Source organism: Xenopus tropicalis, chromosome 3 (assembly GCF_000004195.4).
Source record: "Xenopus tropicalis strain Nigerian chromosome 3, UCB_Xtro_10.0, whole genome shotgun sequence".
NCBI classification, from domain to species: Eukaryota; Metazoa; Chordata; class Amphibia; order Anura; family Pipidae; genus Xenopus; species Xenopus tropicalis.
The window spans coordinates 147,345,973-147,373,492 of record NC_030679.2 but is presented as its reverse complement, the minus strand read 5'-3'; the positions used below and the strand labels follow the sequence as shown (position 1 = coordinate 147,373,492).

The 27,520-nt window shown below is 47.5% G+C and overlaps 3 protein-coding genes across 7 annotated transcripts in view; 1 reads left to right on the top strand and 2 right to left on the bottom strand.

Annotated features, from left to right (window-relative positions):
* eif4e2 (eukaryotic translation initiation factor 4E family member 2) overlaps positions 1-3,782 on the bottom strand; it is a 36,364-nt gene extending 32,582 nt beyond the window's left edge. The window contains 1 exon segment of one of the 2 annotated variants that reach the window (NM_001016076.1): positions 3,657-3,782. The gene's annotated coding sequence lies outside the window, so the exon portion shown is untranslated. 2 annotated transcript variants of the gene reach the window in all.
* A 56-nt stretch (positions 3,783-3,838) lies between these two features.
* On the top strand, positions 3,839-27,520 carry LOC101730300. 4 transcript variants are annotated; one of them, XR_001923424.2, is made up of 5 exons: positions 3,839-5,330; positions 21,596-22,783; positions 24,810-24,893; positions 25,584-25,692; positions 27,147-27,520. XR_001923424.2 is itself a non-coding variant. In XM_018089857.2 (4 exons), the coding sequence occupies exons 1-3, from the start codon at positions 5,189-5,191 to the stop codon at positions 24,860-24,862; spliced, it is 1,380 nt and encodes a 459-aa protein (XP_017945346.2). In that variant the 5' UTR covers positions 3,839-5,188; the 3' UTR covers positions 24,863-24,893; positions 25,584-27,520. The 4 variants fall into 4 exon arrangements, 3 of the variants coding, with proteins under 3 accessions (XP_017945346.2, XP_031755422.1, XP_031755423.1); XM_018089857.2 differs by having other exon boundaries at positions 21,599-22,783; positions 25,584-27,520; XM_031899562.1 differs by having other exon boundaries at positions 25,584-27,520.
* On the bottom strand, positions 8,603-21,099 carry LOC100497556 (estradiol 17-beta-dehydrogenase 12-B-like). The gene is made up of 11 exons (XM_002941820.5): positions 20,812-21,099; positions 17,745-17,791; positions 17,596-17,671; positions 16,749-16,859; positions 15,306-15,373; positions 14,848-14,892; positions 14,585-14,619; positions 14,346-14,427; positions 13,175-13,240; positions 11,410-11,559; positions 8,603-8,897 (listed from the first exon to the last, which is right to left on the bottom strand). The coding sequence occupies exons 1-11, from the start codon at positions 21,053-21,055 to the stop codon at positions 8,781-8,783; spliced, it is 1,041 nt and encodes a 346-aa protein (XP_002941866.3). The 5' UTR covers positions 21,056-21,099; the 3' UTR covers positions 8,603-8,780.

The window sequence follows — 27,520 nt, the reverse complement described above, 5'->3', positions numbered from 1 at the left end:
CCCATACTCACACACTGACACTCCCCCAGCCTTACCCTACCCCCCATACTCACACACTGACACTCCCCCAGCCTTACCCTACCCCCCATACTCACACACCGACAGACCCCCAGCCTTACCCTACCCCCCATACTCACACACCGACACACCCCCAGCCTTACCCTACCCCCCCCCCATACTCACACACTGACACACCCCCAGCCTTACCCTACCCCCCATACTCACACACTGACACACCCCCAGCCTTACCCTACCCCCCATACTCACACACTGACACTCCCCCAGCCTTACCCTACCCCCCATACTCACACACTGACACACCCCCAGCCTTACCCTACCCCCCCATACTCACACACTGACACACCCCCAGCCTTACCCTACCCCCCCATACTCACACGCTGACACACCCCCAGCCTTACCCTACCCCCCCCCCATACTCACACACTGACACTCCCCCAGCCTTCTACTCACCCCTGAGCCCACACTGACACTCCCCCGGCCTTATACTCACCCCTGAGCCCACACTGACACTCCCCCGGCCTTCTACTCACCCCTGAGCCCACACTGACACTCCCCCAGCCTTATACTCACCCCTGAGCCCACACTGACACTCCCCCAGCCTTATACTCACCCCTGAGCCCACACTGACACTCCCCCGGCCTTATACTCACCCCTGAGCCCCCACTGACACTCCCCCAGCCTTATACTCACCCCTGAGCCCACACTGACACTCCCCCAGCCTTATACTCACCCCTGAGGCCACACTGACACTCCCCCGGCCTTATACTCACCCCTGAGCCCACACTGACACTCCCCGGCCTTATACTCACCCCTGAGCCCACACTGACACTCCCCCAGCCTTCTACTCACCCCTGAGCCCACACTGACACTCCCCCAGCCTTCTACTCACCCCTGAGCCCACACTGACACTCCCCCGGCCTTATACTCACCCCTGAGCCCACACTGACACTCCCCCGGCCTTCTACTCACCCCTGAGCCCACACTGACACTCCCCCGGCCCCATACTCACCCCTGAGCCCACACTGACACTTCTCAGGCATTTTACCAACCCGCAATTCCACACATGGCAGCCCAGAAGTACCAAGGCTTCCCTCAGCTTCACTAACCAAGAGAGAGTTCTATTAAGTTGCCCAAAACTCACTTATGTCTCTCTCTGCTAAACCTATAGCCCCAGTGCACTAACTGCTTGCACTATTATCCATCCACACTACTATCCACACTACTATACAACAACAACAACAAACATTTGTAAAGCGCTTTTCTCCCATGGGACCCAAAGCGCATAAGCTTGTCTCAGATAAGTTATGTGGACATAAATGCCAGGCTAAACAGGTGGCTTTTCAGTTTTGGACCTTGCCATTGTCTCCAGTTTCTAATCTTGATGAATCTACATCACAATCTGTCAAGGGTGGTGAGTCAGCATGTATAATACCAAGTAATGTTATCAGGTATGTTCCAAAGCAGTCTGTTATACAGAGCACACCTTTAGCAGGTAGGGGTGTAAGAGGCAACTCACATATGAAAATACCCCCCCGCTAAACAAAAATGCGTCGCAGAAACACAAACAGAAAACAGTTTAGATGTTGCGTTACCAGCAGAAGGCCTGTATACTCACATTTTACATGTCTTAGAACTTGGAGTAAAAAAGTACAGATTGCATTGAGCCATATGGATTATATAGATTGTAAGCTCTAATATAGATTGTAAGCTCTACGGGGCAGGGACCTCCATCCTCTTGTGTCTTTGACTCTTAACTTATTGCAACTGTATCTTGTATTTATTTGTGTTTATTGTTATACTGTGTATTTATCTATTATCTTATTATCCACACTACTATCCACACTACTATCCACACCACTATCCACACCACTATCCACACCACTATCCACACTACTATCCACACTATTATACACACTACTATACACGGGTGAGTGCACATGCGCTCTCAGCCAATGAGGGAAGAGGGGGCAGCCATGTTGTTAGTAAGCAGAGCCTGTGAGGCAGTTGGGGCAGGGGAAGGGCCAGTAAGTGTGAGTGAGAGGCGGGTGAGGGAGTGGAGGCTAACGCTATAGAGTTGGGGGTTCCCATGCTGTAGGAGGCAATAAGGCAGTGAGTGTGAGTGGAGGCTAACGCTATAGAGTTGGGGGTTCCCATGCTGTAGGAGGCAATAAGGCGGTGAGTGTGAGTGGAGGCTAACGCTATAGAGTTGGGGGTTCCCATGCTGTAGGAGGCAATAAGGCAGTGAGTGTGAGTGGAGGCTAACGCTATAGAGTTGGGGGTTCCCATGCTGTAGGAGGCAATAAGGCAGTGAGTGTGAGTGGAGGCTAACGCTATAGAGTTGGGGGTTCCCATGCTGTAGGAGGCAATAAGGCAGTGAGTGTGAGTGTGAGTGGAGGCTAACGCTATAGAGTTGGGGGTTCCCATGCTGTAGGAGGCAATAAGGCAGTGAGTGTGAGTGGAGGCTAACGCTATAGAGTTGGGGGTTCCCATGCTGTAGGAGGCAATAAGGCAGTGAGTGTGAATGGAGGCTAACGCTATAGAGTTGGGGGTTCCCATGCTGTAGGAGGCAATAAGGCAGTGAGTGTGAGTGGAGGCTAATGCTATAGAGTTGGGGGTTCCCATGCTGTAGGAGGCAATAAGGCAGTGAGTGTGAGTGGAGGCTAACGCTATAAAGTTGGGGGTTCCCATGCTGTAGGAGGCAATAAGGCAGTGAGTGTGAGTGTAGGCTAATGCTATAGAGTTGGGGGTTCCCATGCTGTAGGAGGCAATAAGGCAGTGAGTGTGAGTGGAGGCTAACGCTATAGAGTTGGGGGGTTCCCATGCTGTAGGAGGCAATAAGGCGGTGAGTGTGAGTGGAGGCTAACGCTATAGAGTTGGGGGTTCCCATGCTGTAGGAGGCAATAAGGCAGTGAGTGAGTGGAGGCTAACGCTATAGAGTTGGGGGTTCCCATGCTGTAGGAGGCAATAAGGCAGTGAGTGTGAGTGTGAGTGAAGGCTAATGCTATAGAGTTGGGGGTTCCCATGCTGTAGGAGGCAATAAGGCAGTGAGTGTGAGTGTGAGTGAAGGCTAATGCTATAGAGTTGGGGGTTCCCATGCTGTAGGAGGCAATAAGGCAGTGAGTGTGAGTGGAGGCTAACGCTATAGAGTTGGGGGTTCCCATGCTGTAGGAGGCAATAAGGCAGTGAGTGTGAGTGAAGGCTAATGCTATAGAGTTGGGGGGTTCCCATGCTGTAGGAGGCAATAAGGCAGTGAGTGTGAGTGAAGGCTAATGCTATAGAGTTGGGGGTTCCCATGCTGTAGGAGGCAATAAGGCAGTGAGTGTGAGTGGAGGCTAATGCTATAGAGTTGGGGGTTCCCATGCTGTAGGAGGCAATAAGGCAGTGAGTGTGAGTGAAGGCTAATGCTATAGAGTTGGGGGTTCCCATGCTGTAGGAGGCAATAAGGCAGTGAGTGTGAGTGTGAGTGAAGGCTAATGCTATAGAGTTGGGGGGTTCCCATGCTGTAGGAGGCAATAAGGCAGTGAGTGTGAGTGTGAGTGGAGGCTAATGCTATAGAGTTGGGGGTTCCCATGCTGTAGGAGGCAATAAGGCACTGAGTGGGGTAATTAGAGTAGATAATAGTACCAAGTCCATACCGCCCAACGCTGCAGCCCTTCCCGGGACTTCCAGTCCAAAATCGCTGTTAAACAGTCCTACAGTCCCGGTACCGGCGAACTCTCTCAGAACCCACTGACCCGGGCCGCTACTCAAGTCTCTTCTCGCGAGAGTGTGACGTCACACCCCCTGGGAGAGGGGCGGGGCCATTGGCATCCCGTGACGTAGTTGGCCAGTCAGTGTCAGTGTGGGATAATTGGTTGGCGCAGGGATCTGTGCTGGGACTGCTCACTATTTGCCTCTTTTACTTCTGTCAGTGGCACAGACTTCTTTCTCTGAGGAGGGTGCCGCTCCCAGTGTTGGGCCAACAGTCAGTCAGTCTAAGATTCAGTCAGTCATTATTTTCTCTATTCGTTGGGACCTGCAATTATGTCGCAGTTTTTGAGGTACTTTCAGTACTAATAGCTGCCTCAGATCCCTCCGCTCCCAATGGGGCAGAGCCGGACTTTTCTGTCAATTCACAGTTTCTACATGTCCCGGGAAAAGAAAGAGAAACGCATTATTGCCATAGTTACCAGCTGCCCTGGAGCAATAGCTGCCATAGTTACCAACAAAACCTGGCATTGCCAAAGTCTTACCTGCCATGGTTACCAACAGGATCCACCATGGTTACCAGCTGCACTGGAGCAATAGCTGCCATGGTTATCTATATCTACCTGCCATGGTTGCCAGCAGTGGAGCATTACCTGCCATGGTTGCCAGCAGAATTAGCCATGGTTACCTAGAGGACCCACCATGGTTACCAACAGGACCCACCACCACTGGAGTATTACCGGCCATGGTTATCTATATCTACCTGCCATGGTTGCTAGCAGAATTAGCCATGGTTACCTAGAGGACCTACCATGGTTACCAACAGGACCCACCACCACTGGAGCAATAGCTGCCATGGTTATCTATAAAACCTGTCACTGCCAAAGTGTTACCTGCCATGGTTACCAGCAGGATCCATCATGGTTACCAACAGGACCCACCACCATTGGAGCAATAGCTGCCATGGTTACCTATATCTACCTTCCATGGTTGCCAGCAGAATCAGTCATGGTTACCTACAGGACCCACCATGGTTACCAACAGGACTCACCACCACTGGAGCAATACCTGCCATGGTTACCTATAAAAAAAGTTTTACCTGCCATTGTTGCCAACAGAATCAGTCATGGTTACCTGCAGGACCCACCACCACTGGAGCAATACCTGCCATGGTTACCTATAAAAAAAAGTGTTACCTGCTGTGGTTGCCAGCAGAATCAGTCATGGTTACCTGCAGGACCCACCATGGTTACCAACAGGACTCCACTGATAAAGATGACGTGAAGCCCTTGAAACGTTTGGTTATTGGTACCCCGCAATAAACACTTGGTTACACTGCAGCAGTTGTGCATCCTTTTTTGTTCTGTTTCTATGGTTACCAGCAGGATCCACCATATTTACCAGCAGGTCCCGCCTCTGCTCCCAGTATTTAACCAAAAGTTAAAATGCTTTTGATTGGCTCTGCTCAGAGCTCTTAACAATGACCAAAAAGATATATATTTTCCTGGTTGTCAACAACGCCTGCTGCCGTCGGAGCCGCTTCTTCCAATCTGACCAAAAAGGAAGGAGTTTTTGTAAACGAATGGATAATTTAGAAGAAGACTGGGTCATATTGACCAAAGGTAATCTATGGTATTTAGGGTTTTTTTTACTCTAGTGTAAAGGTCTCCATACACGGGCAGATCTGCTCGCTTGGCGATGTCACCAAGCGAGCGGATCTTCTCCCGATATCCCCACCTACGGGTGGGCGATATCGGGAAAATCCAGGATGATTTTTAAACGATTGAATTATAACGACGGGCATAGCAAAAGTCGGTCCGGGGACCACATCAACGAGCCGACTAGATTTTCTAACCTGCCCGATCGAGATCTGGCCGATTTCAGGCCAGATATTGGTCGGGCAGGCCCGTCGTTAGTGCCCATACACGGGCCGATTAGCTGCCGAATCTGTCTAAGGGACCCATATCGGCAGCTAAAATCGGCCCGTGTATGGGGACCTTAAGATCCCAGTTTTTTTTGTAGAAACTAGGGTGAGGCTTGTCATGATTCAGGACAAGGGCTAAAGCTGGCCGTACTCGTACAGATAAAATCGATTTTTGAGCTCAGGATTATCATCCCGATAATTTTCATACCATGGCGATTGGTCGTTTAGTCGATGGGATAGGTTTGAAAATTCTGGTTGGATAAGGATACAATCTGTGCAGCATTGTGTATCTGCCGATACCCTTGGGGGACCTACAGTGGGAGTCACATTTGTATGATTGGTGCTGCCAACGATTTCATGCTCGGAACACCCTCCCACGTGGGCTTTACCCTACAATTTCAGGCTTTTTCGATTTAAACGCACGAACGTTTGTTGGAACAAGACTAAAATCTAAATGTGTATGGCCGGCTTAAAGGTGCCCATGACGGACTGAGTCGGTAGCTTTTTGGCATGTGTGTGGGACCTTCAGATTGGTCTACCCGAACTATATCTGGCAGATACCATTTGGTTAGGTTTAACAATGTCAGGGCGAGGAGCTCATTGGCTCATTGATGCTGTCGTTACCTTGACAGCCTACATAACGTTAATGCCTGGCCAAACAACTGGATCTATTCCATATCTCCCATACACGGGCCGATTGTAGCTGCCGATATTGGTCCCTTAGACCGATTCGGCAGCTTATCGGCCCGTGTAGTGGCACAAACAACCATGCTGCCCAACCTACATCTGGCCTGAAATCACCCACCCGTAGGTGGGGATATCGGGAGCAGATCTGCTCGCTTGGTAACCTTGCCAAGTGAGCGGATCTTAATGTGTATGGCCACCTTAAGTGGATATTTCAGCGTATGGCCACCTTAAGTGGATATTTCAGCGTATGGCCACCTTAAGTGGATATTTCAGCGTATGGCCACCTTAAGTGGATATTTCAGCGTATGGCCACCTTAAGTGGATATTTCAGCGTATGGCCACCTTAAATGGATATTTCAGCGTATGGCCACCTTAAATGGATATTTCAGCGTATGGCCACCTTAAGTGGATATTTCAGCGTATGGCCACCTTAAATGGATATTTCAGCGTATGGCCGCCTTAAATGGATATTTCAGCGTATGGCCGCCTTAAGTGGATATTTCAGCGTATGGCCGCCTTAAATGGATATTTCAGCGTATGGCCGCCTTAAGTGGATATTTCAGCGTATGGCCGCCTTAAGTGGATATTTCAGCGTATGGCCACCTTAAGTGGATATTTCAGCGTATGGCCACGTTAAGTGGATATTTCAGCGTATGGCCACCTTAAGTGGATATTTCAGCGTATGGCCACCTTAAATGGATATTTCAGCGTATGGCCACCTTAAGTGGATATTTCAGCGTATGGCCACCTTAAGTGGATATTTCAGCGTATGGCCACCTTAAGTGGATATTTCAGCGTATGGCCACCTTAAGTGGATATTTCAGTGTATGGCCACCTTAAGTGGATATTTCAGTGTATGGCCACCTTAAGTGGATATTTCAGTGTATGGCCACCTTAAGTTAGCAGAAGACAATGGGAGAAATTGCAGAAAAGTAATATTTTACTCTTCGTTTACGGCAGGAAGTTCCGGATCCCCAAGAGTTTCCCCTGTTTCACTGAGTAGGTTAGAGTACGCCATAAAAAAGGGCTAATTTAGCCCCATATAGTGGGCAAATATAGCAGCTGTAATGGTGTTGCTGGGTGTCATCTGCAAACAAGGGGCAAACTCTTCCCCAGATAGGGGACAAAATAAGGGCTAAGTTAGGAGAAGACTACCTGGGAGTATTCGATGCATTGCAATGCGGCAGGGTTTCGATGTGGCAGTTCAGGCACCCAGATGCCCTAATCTAAATCCTGACAAAAGCGTTTTAGCTCTTTCTTTGGCTGTTCCTCATGAACTAAACTCCAATTATTAATTATAGTTCAGGAGGAACAGCCAAAGATAGAGCTGTTGTACTTCCAACTTCCAGCACCCACTGACTAAAGCTTTTATTTTTTGTCACCCAGTAGAGTGAATTACAGGGATAAATGCAGCAATGGGGTAGTTTTACACATATACCCTTTCCTTGGGATTCTCCAGATGCTGATGAACTACAGCTCCTAGGATCCCCTCCACCCCCTCAGAGAGCCGCAGGGTGGGAGCTGCCAGTGAGTGAGGGCAGCAGCAATGGGATGAGAAAGTGCTCCGTACTCGCCCTCCCCAGGTACCAGGCGTTCCCTTCCGACCTGCTGTAGCTGGAAAGCCGTGCACACTTTATGGCAACTTGGGGGGCCGTAGTTTGAGGACCCCTGATATAAAGGCACAAGGCTGCAGGCTGAGTTATACAGGGAACTCTGAGTATCACTCATGTATTATAAGGGATAATGTACCCCCTACTGTAAATGATAAGGATATTAGCAGTCACTGAGGGGTTCTGTGCCCATATAAAGGCACAAGGCTGCAGGCTGAGTTATACAGGGAACTCTGAGTATCACTCATGTATTATAAGGGATAATGTACCCCCTACTGTAAATGATAAGGATATTAGCAGTCACTGAGGGGTTCTGTGCCCCCCATATAAAGGCACAAGGCTGCAGGCTGAGTTATACAGGGAACTCTGAGTATCACTCATGTATTATAAGGGATAATGTACCCCCTACTGTAAATGATAAGGATATTAGCAGTCACTGAGGGGTTCTGTGCCCCCCATATAAAGGCACAAGGCTGCAGGCTGAGTTATACAGGGAACTCTGAGTATCACTCATGTATTATAAGGGATAATGTACCCCCTACTGTAAATGATAAGGATATTAGCAGTCACTGAGGGGTTCTGTGCCCATATAAAGGCACAAGGCTGCAGGCTGAGTTGTAACTCCCTGTCTCCGGGTCCTCCAGTAAAATTCAAATATTATGAACACCAATACTTTTCATTGATCATAAAACCTTTTTATTCATATTTAAAAATATCCGTTTTCGTATTAACCCCCCTGAATACACCTCTGGCATCTTGAGCTTTTCTCGGAATCTTCCTGTATTTTCCTTTGGTTCTTGTTGCTGGATAAAATGGCGACGCTCTTCCCGTCACAGGGCGTCGGGACACCTCTAGTCTGTCTTTGTCATTGTTCGTTTCATTAGTGCCTTCAGAGCTCTGGGGCCAAGGATAGCGAGGATGTTGGAGGAGAGCGTAAAGTCCGAGATAAAAAGATGGAAGAAGTAACTCTGCATAGAGAAGGAAAAATGATAAAACTATGTGCTAATTGTACTGCCCTAAATATACAAGGAATGTGCTTAGAAACGGATGTTTCAGGTGGATTTATTAGGAACCAATCAGCAGCTAGGCTGACCTAGGAGGGAACTGAAGTCTTGGCTTGTATCATGGCAGGGCTGTGATTGGCTATCCCCCTCCTACTGTGCTTTTGGTAGGGACCGTTAAAACCGCCCACCCTAGCAGATCTATAAGGAGCTCCAATAAAGGGGCCCCTTTAAAATTAATGAATTTTTAGTAGGGATGCACCGAATCTCGGATTCAGTTCGGGATTTTTTTCCGATTTTTAACCCCTTCGGATCCTAATTAACATATATTAATTAGGATTTGGCTCGGGATTCGGCCGAATCCCTCAGGGTGGGTTCAGGGGTTCGGCCGAACCCAAAAAAGTGGGTTCGGTGCATCCTTAATTTTTAGCGCAGAGTGAAACTAGCACCAAATATTCATTACTGCCTACAGGATTAGTGGGTGTTTCCCTTATCCTATATGTCTTCTTTAAAAGATAAGTAAGGTTTTTATCATACAAGCCCCGACAGTAACATACCCTTTGCCCTGCACTCATTTTCATGTAGATTCTGTATTACAAGCAGCTCAGCTGCAGCTCTCTCTGCTACTTCCTAGTCTAGCTTGAAGCTCTGTCCCCTTGGCTGAGTTCTCTCTGTGCCTCTGTGCACGCTTGCTGTCTCTGCTCCAATGGAAATCAATCAGACATGCACTGTAGGCACCTCTTGGACCACCTGTACAGTCAGAGCGAGAAGGAGAGCTCAGCAAAGAAAAGGGGGTGGAGCTTCATACTAGACTAGGAGGTAGTTGAGAGAGCTGCAATTGAGCTGCTTGTGTTATACAGAATCTACATGAGAATGAGTGCAGGCAGAAAGGTGGGGGCTGTATGGCAGAGATGCTGTTTATGTAAAATGCTATGCACAAAGGGCACGCCCATTTTTACACGTCTTTTCAGGCTTTTTACGCTTGGCTGCAAATATGCATAGAAAAAAAACATACAGAAATTTGTTGGACTTTCCATGCCGTACCGTGGTGTTAAAGTGGCGGTGATGGAATTCGTAACTCCGCTTACTCAGCTTTGGAAATATGTGCCTTACTCTTAATTTCCTATAGGGGTTATTTGTGATGCAGAAAGCGAGAAACAGGCGCAATCCGCCATGTTTGTAAATGAGCCCTATGTATTCTTCATTATGCAATTTTACCCTTCGTGTATGTTGTGTTACGATAGGTCAGGGCTGTCCAACTGGAGGCCCGAAAGCCGAATGTGGCCCTCCAAAGGATTTTTATTAGGGATGCACCAAACCCACTTCTTTGGGTTCGGCCGAACCCCTGAACCCACCCTGAGGGGGTTAAAAATGGTCAGGGGGAAAAAAAATCCCCAGAATAGAGGTTAAAAAAGAAGCCGAATCATTCAAAAAAAGCCGGGATTCGGCTCGAATCCGGGATTAGGTGCTTCCCTAATTTTTATGGCTCCCAATCTGCTTGAAGGGGTGGTTCACCTTTAGGGCGAAGACACACGGGGCTATTAGTCGCCGTGACTTTTTTAAAAGCCGCGCCAATTAACCTGCATAGCGAAAACTCGTGAACGTTTCGTCGCTGCGACTTCTATTACATGGAAGAAAAGTCGTTGCGATTAGTCACCACAACAGACTTACTTAAAAGTCGCGGCAACTAATCCCCCTTAAGTTAACTTTTAGTATAGTATAGAATGGCCAATTCTAAGCAACGTTTCAATTGGTCTTCATTATTCATTTGTTATAGTTTTTTTAATTATTTGCCGCCTTCTTCTGCCTCTTTTGCTCTGTGAAAAAGCAGTTTAATTGTTGTTACTTTATAGTACTTATTTTTTTCTATTCAGACCTTCTCCTCTTCATCTCTCATTCAAACTACACCCTGGTTGCTAAGGTAATTTGGATCCTAGCAACCAAAATGCCACTGAAATTCGAAATGGGAGAGCTGCCGAACAAAAACTGAAATGATTACAAAAATTACGAATAATAAAAAAAGAAGGCCAACTGCAAATGGTCTCAGCATATTACTCTCTACATCGTACCCCTTTAGGGTTGAGCTACTAGTAGCAGCTACTAAATGCCAGAATATACCCTGCCATAGACAATACTGAGAATTGCCTCTGCTAAAACACACGTAGAGACAGTTATCAGTAAGTGATCAGCCTATTTCTGTAGCTGTGACAAGTAGCTGCTACTAGTAGCTCCGTGTGTCTTGGCCTCCATAGACTTTACTGTATGGCCCTTGAACATGCAACATGATAAATAATGGGCCCCACTGCATGCAATCAGTTGGACAGCACCGCTATAGGTGATTACTGGGTTTGGATTCTCGATCCTTAGCTTATACTTTTATTTTGCAGCGGATCTGTGTACGATATAATCATCATTATCAAAAAATGTTCTCCAGGCTTCTGCTCACCATCTCAAACGTGGGGAGATATTAAGAACGTACCTGAAGGGCATGGGAGAGGCAGCCATTGGTACGAGTGGTGGATCCCACGGTGTTCAGCGCATCATAGACATAGCTGTCTGACGTCTTGACAAAGATGTTACTCTTGATCCCAAATGTCATGTTGGTGGACACCAAGAGAGGCATGACTGACTGTGGAGAGAGAAGACTGGTAAGAACCATGAAGTCCATGGAGAAGATATTATACGTTTCCCGTTTCATGAAAAGCCAACGTTATGGAACTCCAAGGGGCACATTTATCAAAGTACGATTGTTTCCGAATACGAACTTTTCGTACAGTGCGTATTTTTTGAGACTTTTTCGTACTTTGCGAAATTTGTGTGACAAAATCGTATTTGTCGCGCCAAGTATGAAAGTTTCGGATTCGTTCAAGCTTTGGTATCGTGACTTGGACCGGGTTGGAGCTGCAGAGTGCCATTGAGCCCTATGGGAGGCATCCAAAATCAGTCAGAAAGGTTTTCCCTCTTTTTACGATCGTTCGGATACAAAAATTGTGACTTTCGGATCGCCAATACGATAATATCGTGACTATTGCGATTTATTCGTGACATTTCCGATCATCAGAAATTATCGTATCTAATCCGAATTTTACCCATTTCGGGATTCAAACTCGTACTTTGATGAGTCTTTTGGAAGTACAAGAGGAGATTTACAAAGTAGAAAAAGCTATTGGAGAAGAGGCCCATCCAGCCCTCACCATCAGGATTCCAGGTTAGGCCCATCATTATATGGGAGGTATCGGCAGTAGAATTGATTTGCAAGCAATTTGTGCATTTGTCTTGTTTGCATTGATTGAATTGTATTGGGTTCTTTCGCTCGAATCACGTTGGAAACAATAGCTCCAGCCTCGACGCGTTAAATTTATGCGCTCTAGGGATGACGTCGAGTGGGGGGCCCTGCGAGGGGGGTTGGGGGAGCCCTTGGGGGGGGGGGCACTGGCACCTGCAGGGCCCCTGGGGCCCTTCACCCCCCAGTCCGACCCTGGATACAAGGGACACATTTACTAAGCAATTTTGAGAAAATGTTGTTGGGGTTTTTTTTTTTTTATTTCTTGGTATTTTCGAGATTTACGAATAGGTTTTTGCCAGTACTCGATTTTTCTGTTAGTTTTTCAAAATTAACTCCCATAATTTGTGACTGTCCTTAACACATTTTCACCCAGTTTCAAGGAGAAGTTGATCCTCTCATTGTTGTCTGTTTCACCCAGTTTCAAGGGGAAGTTAATCCCATCATTGTTTTCTATTTCACACATCTTCAAGGGGTAATTAATCCCCCTCATTGTTTTCTATTTCACATATCGACAAGGGGAAGTTAATCCCATCATTGTTTTCTATTTCACACATCTTCAAGGGGTAATTAATCCCCCTCATTGTTTTCTATTTCACATATCGACAAGGGGAAGTTAATCCCATCATTGTTTTCTATTTCACACATCTTCAAGGGGAAGTTAATCCCCCTCATTGTTTTCTATTTCACATATCGGCAAGGGGAAATTAATCCCATCATTGTTTTCTATTTCACCTAGTTTCAAGTAAAACCTAAACACATTATTGTTTTCCAATAATTTCGAGTGCCAGTGCTCCTAAAATGGCTGCTGGAGCACTTCCTATTTGGGAAAAATAAAGAGGGTTCATGGAAACAAATTTTTCAACTTGAAAAATTCTTGATTTTTGAAAACCAAGTGTAAATGCCACTCCAGAAGGGTTTGTTCTGATTGTGGGAGCTGCCTCTGCACAGGAATAGTTACCTGGACTGTGATCCCTTGGGGACTGTATTCTGTATGCAGGCATCGGGAGAAGTAATCCACAAAGACCTATGGAGAAAGGACAACCACTTAATAAAGCCATACAAGAACCGATAATATCGAACAACAATTAATTGTAAATGGAAAGATGACCTTAAAGTGTGTGGCCCCTCATCCGATCTCTGTTGGGGCCACAGCCCGATCATAGAGTGTACGAGATCGGGACGTGTATGGCTGCCTTTAGACCATAGCTTATTGCATACAAATTCCATGGCTGTCCATCAAGGCAAATCAGGAGAATTGCTCGTTACATGAAAACGTCTCGCAAACTTCCTTTTTAAAAAAATTATTGTTTCCCCCACCAGAGGGGTATATTAGTGGACTGGATTCCTTGACTGTTCTGATCACTTTGTACCTTAGTTGAACTGTACTTTGTACCTTGGTTGAACTGTACTTTGTATCTTGGTTGAACTGTACTTTGTATCTTGGTTGAACTGTACTTTGTATCTTAGCTGAACTGTACTTTGTACCTTGGTTGAACTGTACTTTGTATTTTAGCTGAACTGTGTTTTGTATCTTGGTTGAACTGTACTTTGTACCTTGGTTGAACTGTGCTTTGTACCTTGGTTGAACTGTACTTTGTATTTTAGCTGAACTGTGTTTTGTACCTTAGCTGAACTGTACTTTGTACCTTGGTTGAACTGTACTTTGTACCTTGGTTGAACTGTGCTTTGTACCTTGGTTGAACTGTGCTTTGTACCTTAGCTGAACTGTACTTTGTACCTTGGTTGAACTGGACTTTGTACCTTGGTTGAACTGGACTTTGTACCTTAGCTGAACTGTACTTTGTACCTTGGTTGAACTGTACTTTGTATCTTAGCTGAACTGGACTTTGTACCTTAGTTGAACTGGACTTTGTACCTTAGCTGAACTGGACTTTGTACCTTAGTTGAACTGGACTTTGTACCTTAGCTGAACTGGACTTTGTACCTTAGCTGAACTGGACTTTGTACCTTAGCTGAACTGGACTTTGTACCTTAGTTGAACTGGACTTTGTATCTTAGCTGAACTGTACTTTGTACCTTGGTTGAACTGTTCTTTGAATCTTAGCTGAACTGGACTTTGTACCTTAGTTGAACTGGACTTTGTACCTTAGTTGAACTGGACTTTGTACCTTAGTTGAACTGTACACTGCAACCATGGGGAAGGGATGACTCCCAGCTTCAGAGGAGATATTAATGATCAGACCTTTCTTTCTAAAATACAGAGAAAGAGAAGGTTGGCCAGAGACATTGTGTACAAGTAATATACCCTCCCCATGGGGTTATTAAGACTCTGCCAACCCTCCAGGTTCATTATCACTCTTTTTGGCAGTGGGCCTATCTGCACCGATACAATGGACTGTATACTTACTTCTTCAGCATGCCCGGAAGCACAATGCGGGTCATCTGGGGATAAAAACATAACGTTAGCCAGTCACCATAGTGTCACTCCTTGGGGGAGGGACCTCCTGTCTCCTTCACTATGTCTCTCCATATGTCTGTGGAGGAGGAGGGCAAACCTCTGTGTGGCCCTACAGTGGGAGGGGCAGACTCCCAGCCCTGATCGTGTGACCCTACCGGGGGCAGAAAAGACCTCCCCCCCCATCTAAGAGAAGTACAAGAGCAGTCACTTACCTGCAGTACAGACACGATGTTGCAGTTGATGACGTTCGTTAACCGCTGTGGGTAAACGAGAGAAAATGAATGAGGTTGGAATATAAGGCAGGGCCTGTTTACCCAATAAATAAATCTGAATGGTGACTAATGCGGCAGTTTATATCTGATAGAGTCTAACAGCCCTGCCCAAACCAGGCTCATATTTGTCTTTCCTATCCGGCAGCAGCTTCATTTTATATCCAGTCCTTTTCCCACAAGCAAAAAATCTCTATCATTCCCTTCCTTTGGTGTCCTACATGGAGAGGGCACCCAGGCACCTTAGGCCGGAGCCACACCCCGGTGCCATCTTACGTGGAAACAAAACGTAATAGCCAAGCCATGTACAGGGTGAATCATAGACTGGCAACAAGGGATTTTGGGACCTCTGGAGAGAGGAAAAATAGAAAATAATTTAATAATCCCATAATGCCGCTTACCTCTTTAACATTCGGAACATCGAGGAATCTGACTGGTTCATTAGAATACGCCATCCCAACATTATTCACTGCAATAGATAAGAAGCACAAGGTGTAAAGGTGGCCATACACCGTGGTGGGGCACTAACAACGGGCCTGCCCGACCGACATCTGGCCTGAAATCGGGCAGATATCGATCAGGCAGGTTAAAAGATTTAGTCGGATCGGGGACGGATGCGGTCCCTGAACCGACTGCACCCTTAACAGTCGTTCTAATTCGGACATTTGGCCTAAATTCCCCCGATATCGCCCACCCTAAGGTGGAGATATCAGGAGAAGATCCGCTCACTTGGCGACCTCGCCAGGCGAGCGGATCGTTTACTAAAGCTGGCCAGACAAGTAACATTGACGATCTTTCCTGCGCCCATTGGTCATCGTTCGTACCCTCCACTGACGTTCAGGGCTGAATCGTAGGTAGAAACAATAGGAATTCTACTCCTATCTGACGATTCAGCCCTAAACGCAGCTTTAGCGTGGGCAAAATCCAAGGCTTTTGCGATATCGGTCGTCTCCTCAATCCACCATACAATCACCGAATATCGTATGAAGCTTTGTTTCATACAATAATATCAGTGCGTGTTAAAGTTGGCCAGACAATGACCATCATGGTACTGGACCAGTCAGCCCAAGGGCACAAAGGATGGATACCAAACAAGGGTTTGTTTACTTTCCCCAAGGGTTCCAATGTATGCCCCTTAGTTCCCATCTAACAAGAACTTAGGAAAGCTGCCCTGTGCTCCTCGTTGCCTACATGCCTTCCACATCTACCCCTCTTGGATAGAGCATTGACTAAAGGTGCCCATACACGTGAAGATTTGCTCACTTGGTGAGGTCACCAAGCCAGCGATCTTCACCCGATATCCCCACCTACAGGTGGGCGATATCGGGGAACATGATGGCCAAACGATTGAATTATAATGGCGGCAATGGGGCAGTCGATGATGCGGCCCCCGATCCGACTGAAGCTTTTAACCAATTTCAGGCCAGATATCGGTTGTGTGTGCCCATCGTTCCTGCCCCTACACGGGCCGATAAGCTGCCAAATCAGTCCAAGGGACCCATATCAGCAGCTACAATCGGCCCGTGTATGGGGACCTTTAGGCATGGAGCAAAATGTGGCAGTGTGGTACATTTGGCCTGGTTACCAAATCCAACTTTACATTGCATTCTCAGTCCGTCATGGTTGGATAGATACCCCACCCTGCCTCGCCTTGTCTCGATAATGTGTAGAGACCCCCCTATAGAACTAGAACTATATAGAACTAGAACTATAAACACGTATTCGATGGGTCGTACTGGGGAAGGACGAAGGTACAGATCCTTGGCTTCAATGAGCATTACACAGCTGGCCAGACAATTGTCTTCAATGACTAATATTTAATCATCGGGCCGGGTCCATCCTACCTAGGACTCCTATATCCAGTCCCTTTAGACCTTCCTCTATGGGCGTGTAGATCCCAACATCTCCCGTGTAATCTGCCTGGATTATCTTGGTCTTGCGTCCACTCTTCTGTTCTAATGAGTAAAAGGAAAAGGAATTAATGAATATGCCCACGTTAATGATTGTGTGCAGGTTGGGAAAAACTCTACCCACACCCTAACCCGCCCGCTCCCAACCCTACGTGACCCAGCTTCTCCCCTCTATTTATAGAGTCCGACCCAGCCTCGCCCTGCAGACGGGTTCAGGAGCTCCACCCCAAACTTGCCCGCGACCTGCAAATGGTGTGATGGGGTACCAGCCCGTATATCACTAGCCTGCATGGGAGCCCATTTTATTGGTGGTCTCTCAGCAGAATTGGTTACACTGGGGAAGGGGCAGTTAAGGGGGGGTAGGATCAATATATATAAATATATAAGGGGGGGCAGTAATGAAATAGAGAAAGTACAGGAAAGAGCGACTAAGCTGATAAAGGGAATGGGCTCAGTTATGGGGAAAGGCTGGCCCAGTTGGGATTGGTTACACTGGGGGGGGGGGGCAGTTAAGGGGGGGTCATTATATATAAATATATAAGGGGGGTCACTATATATAAATATATAAGGGGGGGCAGTAATGAAATAGAGAAAGTACAGAGAAGAGCGACTAAGCTGATAAAGGGAATGGGCTCAGTTATGGGGAAAGGCTGGCCCAGTTGGGATTGGTTACACTGGGGAAGGGGCAGTTAAGGGGGGGTCACTATATATAAATATATAAGGGGGGGTAGGATCACTATATACAAAAGCTGAATGTCCCTATGTGGCCGCAGCCCCTTACCTATCCCCTCTGCCACTCTCTGCAGTTTCTCTGGGCTCCTACTGATCAGGACAATGTCGAATCCCCTCCGGGCCAACTGGGGGCAAGATCAGAGTGTGTAAGTGACCTACTGACATCCAACCAAACTCAGGCAGGAAGGAAATACTCACCTCTTCCGCGTAGGATTTGCCGATCCCGTCTGTAGCCCCCGTCACCACTACAAGATACAGCGAGGGAGGATTTTAAAAGGGTTTGCAATAGGGGGTACATTATCCCTTATATATATATATGTGATACTCAGAGTTCCCTGTATAACTCAGCCTGCAGCCTTGTGCCTTTATATGGGGGGCACAGAACCCCTCAGTGACTGCTAATATCCTTATCATTTACAGTAGGGGGTACATTATCCCTTATAATACATGAGTGATACTCAGAGTTCCCTGTATAACTCAGCCTGCAGCCTTGTGCCTTTATATGGGGGGCACAGAACCCCTCAGTGACTGCTAATATCCTTATCATTTACAGTAGGGGGTACATTATCCCTTATAATACATGAGTGATACTCAGAGTTCCCTGTATAACTCAACCTGCAGCCTTGTGCCTTTATATGGGGGGCACAGAACCCCTCAGTGACTGCTAATATCCTTATCATTTACAGTAGGGGGTACATTACCCCGTATAATACATGAGTGATACTCAGAGGTACCTGTATAAGGCCGCCTACCTGCCCGTAACATGGTAGGAGAGCGATTCCCTCCCAAACCTGCCTCACCTGTTTATAAAGCAAAGCAAAACTGACACTCAGATTTCCCGTAGCTGTATAATGGCAAACAGTATCTGTGCGACCGGTTATATTTTCTGCGCTACTGGTTCCTACTCCCAAAATAGTTTTTAAGAAGCCGACTAATTAATTAACAGACCCGGAGAAGAACGAACTTCGGCTAAATTGTGTCATGGGTTGCCTTGCTTTCATCTCCCCCATTGTAAGCAGCAGTCCTGCCCTGCTTTATGGCTGAGATTCTAGCTATCTGTATAACAGAGCATTCTGTCACAGTGGCACAGATCCTATCTGATCCCCCCCATTGTAAGCAGCAGTCCTGCCCTGCTTTATGGCTGAGATTCTAGCTATCTGTATAACAGAGCATTCTGTCACAGTGGCACAGATCCTATCTGATCCCCCCCCATTGTAAGCAGCAGTCCTGCCCTGCTTTATGGCTGAGATTCTAGCTATCTGTATAACAGAGCATTCTGTCACAGTGGCACAGATCCTATCTGATCCCCCCCCCCATTGTAAGCAGCAGTCCTGCCCTGCTTTATGGCTGAGATTCTAGCTATCTGTATAACAGAGCATTCTGTCACAGTGGCACAGATCCTATCTGATCCCCCCATTGTAAGCAGCAGTCCTGCCCTGCTTTATGGCTGAGATTCTAGCTATCTGTATAACAGAGCATTCTGTCACAGTGGCACAGATCCTATCTGATCCCCCCCATTGTAAGCAGCAGTCCTGCCCTGCTTTATGGCTGAGATTCTAGCTATCTGTATAACAGAGCATTCTGTCACAGTGGCACAGATCCTATCTGATCCCCCCCATTGTAAGCAGCAGTCCTGCCCTGCTTTATGGCTGAGATTCTAGCTATCTGTATAACAGAGCATTCTGTCACAGTGGCACAGATCCTATCTGACCCCCCCATTGTAAGCAGCAGTCCTGCCCTGCTTTATGGCTGAGATTCTAGCTATCTGTATAACAGAGCATTCTGTCACAGTGGCACAGATCCTATCTGATCCCCCCATTGTAAGCAGCAGTCCTGCCCTGCTTTATGGCTGAGATTCTAGCTATCTGTATAACAGAGCATTCTGTCACAGTGGCACAGATCCTATCTGATCCCCCCCATTGTAAGCAGCAGCCCTGCCCTGCTTTATGGCTGAGATTCTAGCTATCTGTATAACAGAGCATTCTGTCACAGTGGCACAGATCCTATCTGATCCCCCCATTGTAAGCAGCAGTCCTGCCCTGCTTTATGGCTGAGATTCTAGCTATCTGTATAACAGAGCATTCTGTCACAGTGGCACAGATCCTATCTGATCCCCCCATTGTAAGCAGCAGTCCTGCCCTGCTTTATGGCTGAGATTCTAGCTATCTGTATAACAGAGCATTCTGTCACAGTGGCACAGATCCTATCTGATCCCCCCATTGTAAGCAGCAGTCCTGCCCTGCTTTATGGCTGAGATTCTAGCTATCTGTATAACAGAGCATTCTGTCACAGTGGCACAGATCCTATCTGATCCCCCCATTGTAAGCAGCAGTCCTGCCCTGCTTTATGGCTGAGATTCTAGCTATCTGTATAACAGAGCATTCTGTCACAGTGGCACAGATCCTATCTGATCCCCCCCATTGTAAGCAGCAGCCCTGCCCTGCTTTATGGCTGAGATTCTAGCTATCTGTATAACAGAGCATTCTGTCACAGTGGCACAGATCCTATCTGATCCCCCCATTGTAAGCAGCAGTCCTGCCCTGCTTTATGGCTGAGATTCTAGCTATCTGTATAACAGAGCATTCTGTCACAGTGGCACAGATCCTATCTGATCCCCCCATTGTAAGCAGCAGTCCTGCCCTGCTTTATGGCTGAGATTCTAGCTATCTGTATAACAGAGCATTCTGTCACAGTGGCACAGATCCTATCTGATCCCCCCATTGTAAGCAGCAGTCCTGCCCTGCTTTATGGCTGAGATTCTAGCTATCTGTATAACAGAGCATTCTGTCACAGTGGCACAGATCCTATCTGATCCCCCCATTGTAAGCAGCAGTCCTGCCCTGCTTTATGGCTGAGATTCTAGCTATCTGTATAACAGAGCATTCTGCTTTATGTGGCTTCACAGCGCAACAGTCTGCCTGTAATACTAGTAATACTATACCCGCTGGCATGGTACAGAAGTGGCCTATTATCTCGGCGGGTAGGAGAGTGATAAGCTATAATAAAGCACTTAGCCGGCTCTGTAAAACATTCCATTTCAGGTCAAGATTTTGTATTAACTTGTATGTGTGGACATTAACCTATCAGGGTAAACAGCTTGTTAATCTGCAAACACAGTGAGCCTTAGGCGGCTACGCTGCTGCCTGTATAGATGGGAAGGAGGTCCCTGCCCCGCAGAGCTTACAATCGGAAGTGGTCGGGTAACATACAGAGTAGACAAATGCCACAGCGTCGGTGCAACACACACACACAATGAGGCACTTACCGGCCCAGGTTCCATACTGCCTGAGGTTGGGCTTCCACCAGTGGGACACAAAGTGGGCTCTGAAGCCGCAGAGTATCCTCCAGCCTTGGGTGATGGCTACGTAGCCCACAGTAATGAGCCCAATGAGCGCAAAGCCCCGGGAGAGGCAGCCTTCCTCCAGCACACTCACCATGATCCCTGGATACTGGCAAGGTGCAAAGCTGAACAGCCTGCTTGGCTTAGGCTCCGCCCCCACTACCTGCATTTACTAACAGGGCTGGCCCTAGTCGCCCATACATCCAGTCCCTCCCCTCCCCAGGAATGGCTTGTTGCTCCTATATATACACTCGTGCAGCATTTAATTAGTGTGGAGGTGCTAGGGAGCCATTTTGCTTCCCAGAATGCCTTGCAGGAGCACGTGGGGGCCCAAGTGACACATGGTGCACCTTAGCCACTTGTATGAACTTGGCAGCTATATAAATATGCCTTTAATGGCTCCTGATGATTTGCCCATAGGCGAGGCTACCGGGGAGGCAGACCCTGCAGTTGCACGGGGCCCAGCCACGCCCTAATTAACGAGCAATTTCAATATATTTGGTAAAATTGGTCAACTTATCAATGTTTTGAGGCCCTGAATTGGGGCCCAGTAACATCTCGCCTTATTTTTGGGGGGCAGATGACGGGTTTGCTTGGGTTTACTTGGTCAAAAGAACTTTTCAATTGTCCATTTCCGTCTCATCATCTTCCAAACTGGCCTCCTATTGGTTCTCTCTAAACCCCGTCTCTCTTTTTATCTCCTCCCCAGCAGGTCGGGCAGAATTGTGGGTGCTCTTGCCTTGGAACCCTGATCTGCAAACAGACGTGTGGGTGCTCTTGCCAGGGAACCCAGATCTGCAAACAGTCATGTGGGTGCTCTTGCCTTGGAAACCAGATCTGCAAACAGACATGTGGGTGCTCTTGCCTTGGAACCAAGATCTGCAAACAGACATGTGGGTGCTCTTGCCTTGGAACCCAGATCTGCAAACAGACATGTGGGTGCTCTTGCCAGGGAACCCAGATCTGCAAACAGTCATGTGGGTGCTCTTGCCTGGGAACCCAGATCTGCAAATAGACGTGTGGGTGCTCTTGCCTTGGAACCCAGATCTGCAAATAGACGTGTGGGTGCTCTTGCCTTGGAACCCAGATCTGCAAATAGACGTGTGGGTGCTCTTGCCTGGGAACCCAGATCTGCAAATAGACGTGTGGGTGCTCTTGCCTTGGAACCCAGATCTGCAAACAGATGTGTGGGTGTTCTTGCCAGGGAACCCAGATCTGCAAACAGTCATGTGGGTGCTCTTGCCTTGGAACCCAGATCTGCAAACAGACATGTGGGTGCTCTTGACAGGGAACCCAGATCTGCAAATAGACGTGTGGGTGCTCTTGCCTGGGAACCCAGATCTGCAAATAGACATGTGGGTGCTCTTGCCTTGGAACCCAGATCTGCAAATAGACGTGTGGGTGCTCTTGCCTTGGAACCCAGATCTGCAAATAGACGTGTGGGTGCTCTTGCCTTGGAACCCAGATCTGCAAACAGACATGTGGGTGCTCTTGCCTTGGAACCCAGATCTGCAAACAGACGTGTGGGTGCTCTTGCCTTGGAACCCAGATCTGCAAATAGACATGTGGGTGCTCTTGCCTTGGAACCCAGATCTGCAAACAGACATGTGGGTGCTCTTGCCTTGGAACCCAGATCTGCAAACAGACATGTGGGTGCTCTTGCCTTGGAACCCAGATCTGCAAACAGACATGTGGGTGCTCTTGCCTTGGAACCCAGATCTGCAAACAGACGTGTGGGTGCTCTTGCCTGGGAACCCAGATCTGCAAACAGACGTGTGGGTGCTCTTGCCTGGGAACCCAGATCTGCAAACAGACGTGTGGGTGCTCTTGCCTGGGAACCCAGATCTGCAAATCCTGCCTCTTAGCATGGGTGACTCAGATCCTTTGGGCCCCCCAGGTAAGTAGGTGCTGTTATTTCCATGCATCACCCATAACATTGGCCACTGACATAGCACCCTGTTAATTTGAAGCTATCAGGGTGCAAGGGTGGCAGACAGAATGTGTCCATGGTGCCACCCTGGCTCCTTGTACCCTTCTTTCTGACCATCTCTCCTCGTTTGATTAAATGCCTGTTATTGTACAGAACGTAAATGCCCGTTTGTGCCATCAGTGACTAAAGGTGACCTTACTGAGCCCCCACCGGTAAGGGGGGGCTGGAAATGGACCTACTATCCTGCCTCGACCCCTTAATTGATTTTCCATCAGCTGCCCCCGTATGAACATTAGCCTCTGACTTACGGCCTCCTCGTTTTGTGCAGTGGCAGTGGCACGGCCTTGCATAAACATGACTAACTGCCAGTTTGGGTACATGTCTCGTCAGCTCTGCATGTTTATTACATTAACTGCTATTTCTGCCTTTCCTAAGTGGTCTCTAAAAGGGATCCCTGCCCAGCTAAGTGCCTAGCTTACTCCCACTGTGCCAGGCTGCTGCTCCTTGTGGGCACTCTTTTCCATTTAAAGCCCTGCATTACTGCTTAACAGTTCTAAGTACTTTGCTTTCCTGCAAATTAAAGGAAAACTACACCCCAGGAATGAACACTTAACCAACAGATTGTTTTCCTTTAATGTAACTTTGAAGTTCTTTTTCCTTCTAAACTTTGTGACCCCTGGGGAGCTGCTTGAGTGCTTATATGCCCAGAGTGGTTGCTGCTTTCATGATATGAAGTATAGCCATATGGGCTTCTGCATTTCCCTATATTATAAGCACCATTGGACCTATAGGCACACATGTATATGTGTGTAGGGGAATAATGCCCCTGGGTGTCTGTATGTTCCATAAGTAGTGATGGACTAAATCTTTCGCCAGGCATGGATTCGCGGCGGTCCAAAAATTGTTGCGGGTGTAAAAAAAGAATAGTCGCGGGTGTAAAAAAAGAATAGTCACAGGCGACAAAAGAATAGTCACAGGCGACAAAAGAATAGGCACAGGCAAGAAAAGAATAGGCACGGGCGAGAAAAGAATAGGCACGGGCGAGAAAAGAATAGTCATGCAACAAAAGAATAGCCGCGGGCGAAAAAAGAATAGCTGCGTGACAAAAGAATAGCTGCGTGACAAAAGAATAGCTGCGGGCGACAAAAGAATAGCCGTGGACAAGAAAAGAATAGCCGCAGGCGAGAAAAGAATAGCCGCGGGCGAGAAAAGAATAGCCGCGGGCGAGAAAAGAATAGCCGCGGGCGAGAAAAGAATAGCCGCGGGCGAGAAAAGAATAGCTACGTGACAAAAGAATAGCTGCGGGCGACAAAAGAATAGCCGTGGACAAGAAAAGAATAGCCGCGGGTGAGAAAAGAATAGCCGCGGGTGAGAAAAGAATAGCCGCGCGACAAAAGAATAGCCGTGGGTGAGAAAAGAATAGCTGCGCGTCAAAAGAATAACCGCGGGCGAGAAAAGAATAGCCGCGAGACAAAAGAATAGCCGCGGTCGAGAAAAGAATAGCCGCGGGCGAGAAAAGAATAGCCGCGGGCGAGAAAAGAATAGCTGCGCGACAAAAGAATAGCCGCTGGTGAGAAAAGAATAGCCCCGGGCGAGAAAAGAATAGCCGCGGGCGACAAAAGAATAACCGGGCGACAAAAGAATAGCCGCGGGTGAGAAAAGAATAGCCGCGCAACAAAAGAATAGCCGCGCAACAAAAGAATAGCCGCGGGCGAGAAAAGAATAGCCGCGGGCGAGAAAACCAATGTTTGGTTACCTTTACTCTCCACATCATGCTAATGTTAAAGGGGAACAAACCATTTAAATTGGAATAACATTTGACTTTCAATGCAGTTTTTGGGCATTATTACCCGCCCAGTATCTGCCCAGCGGCAGGGGCACCTTGTAGGGATTCACCACACACCTCTAGGGTACGGGAGAGAATGCGAGTGTCAGCTTCTTCCTATTGTGGGTTAATTACACCTTTCCTTTATCCCTCTCTGATCTCTGATAGAGGCTAAAGTGCAGCAGAAACCTTTCCATGGCGGCTCTGTGCCCGGGAATTGAAGAGTTAAACCTCTGGGAACAGAAGAGAAAGGTAAGAAAGTTTCTGTGCCATTTGTGCAAATCACTGCCTTTGGCCTGAGCTTCCCCCCGCGGCTGGCACAAAAGCCTGTTTGCTACACGCTGAGCCTTTCTTCCCTTCCCGTAAACACATTTTCTGTTCTCGCTGGAAGTGTTTACCGATTTAGCCGCAATAAACGTGTGTGTAAATAAACACGCCGGCACCATTCTAATTAGGAACTCGCCAAATGCTTAATTGGATTATGTGGCCAAACGCCGCATCCTCCAATTAGGGCTTGAGTGTAAAGCAGAATTTTAATTGGCTCAGCACAGTATTAAAGGGAAAGTAAGCCTTAACAGAGAAGTAGGAAAGCTACACTTTAGGGGTCCCTGCAAGCACAGTTGCACCCCCACACTTCTCCCCATATTCAGTTGTGCATTAAACCCCATCTAGGTGTTTGCATCAAAATGCACTTTTTCTCTGCATTTATAAATGACCCCTGTTATGTTTTTGGGTTCTGTACCAGCCCAAGGCACCCACAGATGCCCCAGTAGCCCCCCATCTTCTTTTCTGCTTTTTCACAGCACATACTCAGTGCTGCTGTCACTTAGTTTCTGGCTGCCGGGGTCAGTGACCCCCATTTGAGAGTCGTGCGTGAAACATTTCCCATGTTCCCTAAACAATTGATATGTTATTTCCTATTTATATATTTCCCAATTACAGGACGGAATTAGCCCCGAGTGGATCAGTATCACCCTCCTGGCATGGGATTGGCTGACGGCTCTGCTGACTTTACTTCCTTCTGGAATCGGCCCTTTGGCAACTGAGAATTGTGGGTGACGTGATCCTATTTGTCTGATACAGAGCATTCGCTTATGTTACACTCTATGGGCAAAGGTTTGGGGGCCCCCACTAGTCCAACCTCCCCAAGCCAAGGGGATTCAAGCGCAGTTGCCCCTCCCTTTGCAACCCCTATGCTTCTGGGAAGGTTCGTGCTACATGTTGGATTATTGGTGATGGGATGTGCGTCCGTTAATATGGAAGAGATGGCAGCTTGGACCCGAAGGGATCTGAGTGAGTTTTAGCCAGAGGTGCCCAGTTCTACCCCCATTCTGACTCCACCCTGCTAAGGGTAGGGGTATTATTTATAAAGGGATTTTCTTGCCTTGGGCTCAAAGTGCTTTACAACAAGCAATGCAGTAGGGATGGGTGGGTTTACCCTTAGGTCGGGTGGGTTAGGGTTGGGATTTGGGTGAACAGTGAGGGTTCGGGTTGGGTCAGACTCGGGACTTACACTCTTTCCCTGTCTTTTAACCTAAGTCGTGCACAGAAGGTACGGACAGAGTGGAAATATATGGGTACGGGTTGGGTACGGGTCCAATAAAGGGCATTTGGGGGAGCTAGGGTCGGTTGCAGGTTGAGCTTTTCCTGACCCCCAGCCGTTCTAATGCTTCAGGCGGGTATCAGAGGACTTTGGGTAAAATCTATTAGGGATGCACCGAATCCATTATTTTGGTATTCGGCCGAACCCTGAATCTGTCGTGAAAGATTCGGCCGAATACCGAACCAAATCCTAAGCTGCATATACAAACGAAGGTAAAGAAGGGTTAAAAAGAACCAGCGAAAAATCTTTCACTTCCGTGTTTATGTGATGAAAGTCACATGATTTTAAAGATTCGGATTGGGTTCACCCAGGACCATGGATACGGGCGAATCCGAATCCTGCTGAAAAAGGCAGAATCCTGAACCGAACCCGGAATTCGGTGGAGATTACCGACAGCGGATTAACAGACGACTGACTTGTTGCTACGGGGGACCGCGTGAGGGGTACTAAATGCGGGCAATGCCCACAAATTCGGGTTAGTTGCCTTGTCTGGGTTGGGCACGGATATTGGGGATCAGGCCCTCCACAGTCGGGGTTACAATTCATCCATTTGGGTTGAACAGTCAGGTTCTTCCCTTCTCAGCCTATGGAGCAGACACGGGGGCCATTATTGTGCTGAAACAGGAAGAACCCCCCCCAATCTGTTGCACTAAGTGGGCAACATGCAGGTTTAATGAGTGTCTTGATGCCTTTGGCACGCTGGGTAACTATACTATACTATACCTGTTATACTATAGCTGAGGAGCCAATCAGAAATCATTAATTCCAGTGATGCACTAAATATCAGGAATCAGCACGTTAGAATTAAGTGTAAAACTGTGCGGAGCTTGCAGAATTATCCATGTGTATTCCGTCGCACCGAAAGCCCTCATGTAATGCAATGTCTGTGTGTTTTATTCCAGAGAGAAATGCATTCGCCCAACACTGCCACCTACAGGCTGACGTCAGCGCTGCGGAACCGTGACAGTCTATAATCATGCAAAACAGGTTATTGGTCCCCCCTATATAAGGGCTCAGTAAGCCTGACTCCGGGCACACTGCACCTTGCCCAATAGTAACACAGAAGGCTGCTCCCTATATGCCCCGTGGCACAGGGAAACATCTTGTGGTCGGCTTGTGCTTTATTTTCTTAGCCTTTTATATCTATCATTTCCTCTTATTTATTGTGTCTCTGGACATGTACATTGTACAGTGTATATATCTTTATATATATATATTCTGACTTGGGAGCCTTAAGCTCTGTTCCACGGAACCCTCTCATACCCCTGAAGGGGGT

What these genes read in the sequence shown, in the direction of transcription:
- LOC100497556 (XM_002941820.5), bottom strand. Translation starts at nt 21,055, where the DNA reads ATGCAGGTAGTGGGGGCGGAGCCTAAGCCAAGCAGGCTGTTCAGCTTT. An exon ending in CTTCCGGGCATGCTGAAGAA is followed by an intron (nt 14,428 to 14,584) that starts GTAAGTATACAG and finishes TCTGTATTTTAG; the next exon opens with AAAGAAAGGTCTGATCATTA. An exon ending in CCCAAGGGATCACAGTCCAG is followed by an intron (nt 11,560 to 13,174) that starts GTAACTATTCCT and finishes CTCTCTCCACAG; the next exon opens with TCAGTCATGCCTCTCTTGGT.
- LOC101730300 (XM_031899562.1), top strand. Translation starts at nt 5,189, where the DNA reads ATGACCAAAAAGATATATATTTTCCTGGTTGTCAACAACGCCTGCTGC. An exon ending in CTGGGTCATATTGACCAAAG is followed by an intron (nt 5,331 to 21,595) that starts GTAATCTATGGT and finishes TCTCCTCCCCAG; the next exon opens with CAGGTCGGGCAGAATTGTGG. An exon ending in AGATCCTTTGGGCCCCCCAG is followed by an intron (nt 22,784 to 24,809) that starts GTAAGTAGGTGC and finishes GATCTCTGATAG; the next exon opens with AGGCTAAAGTGCAGCAGAAA.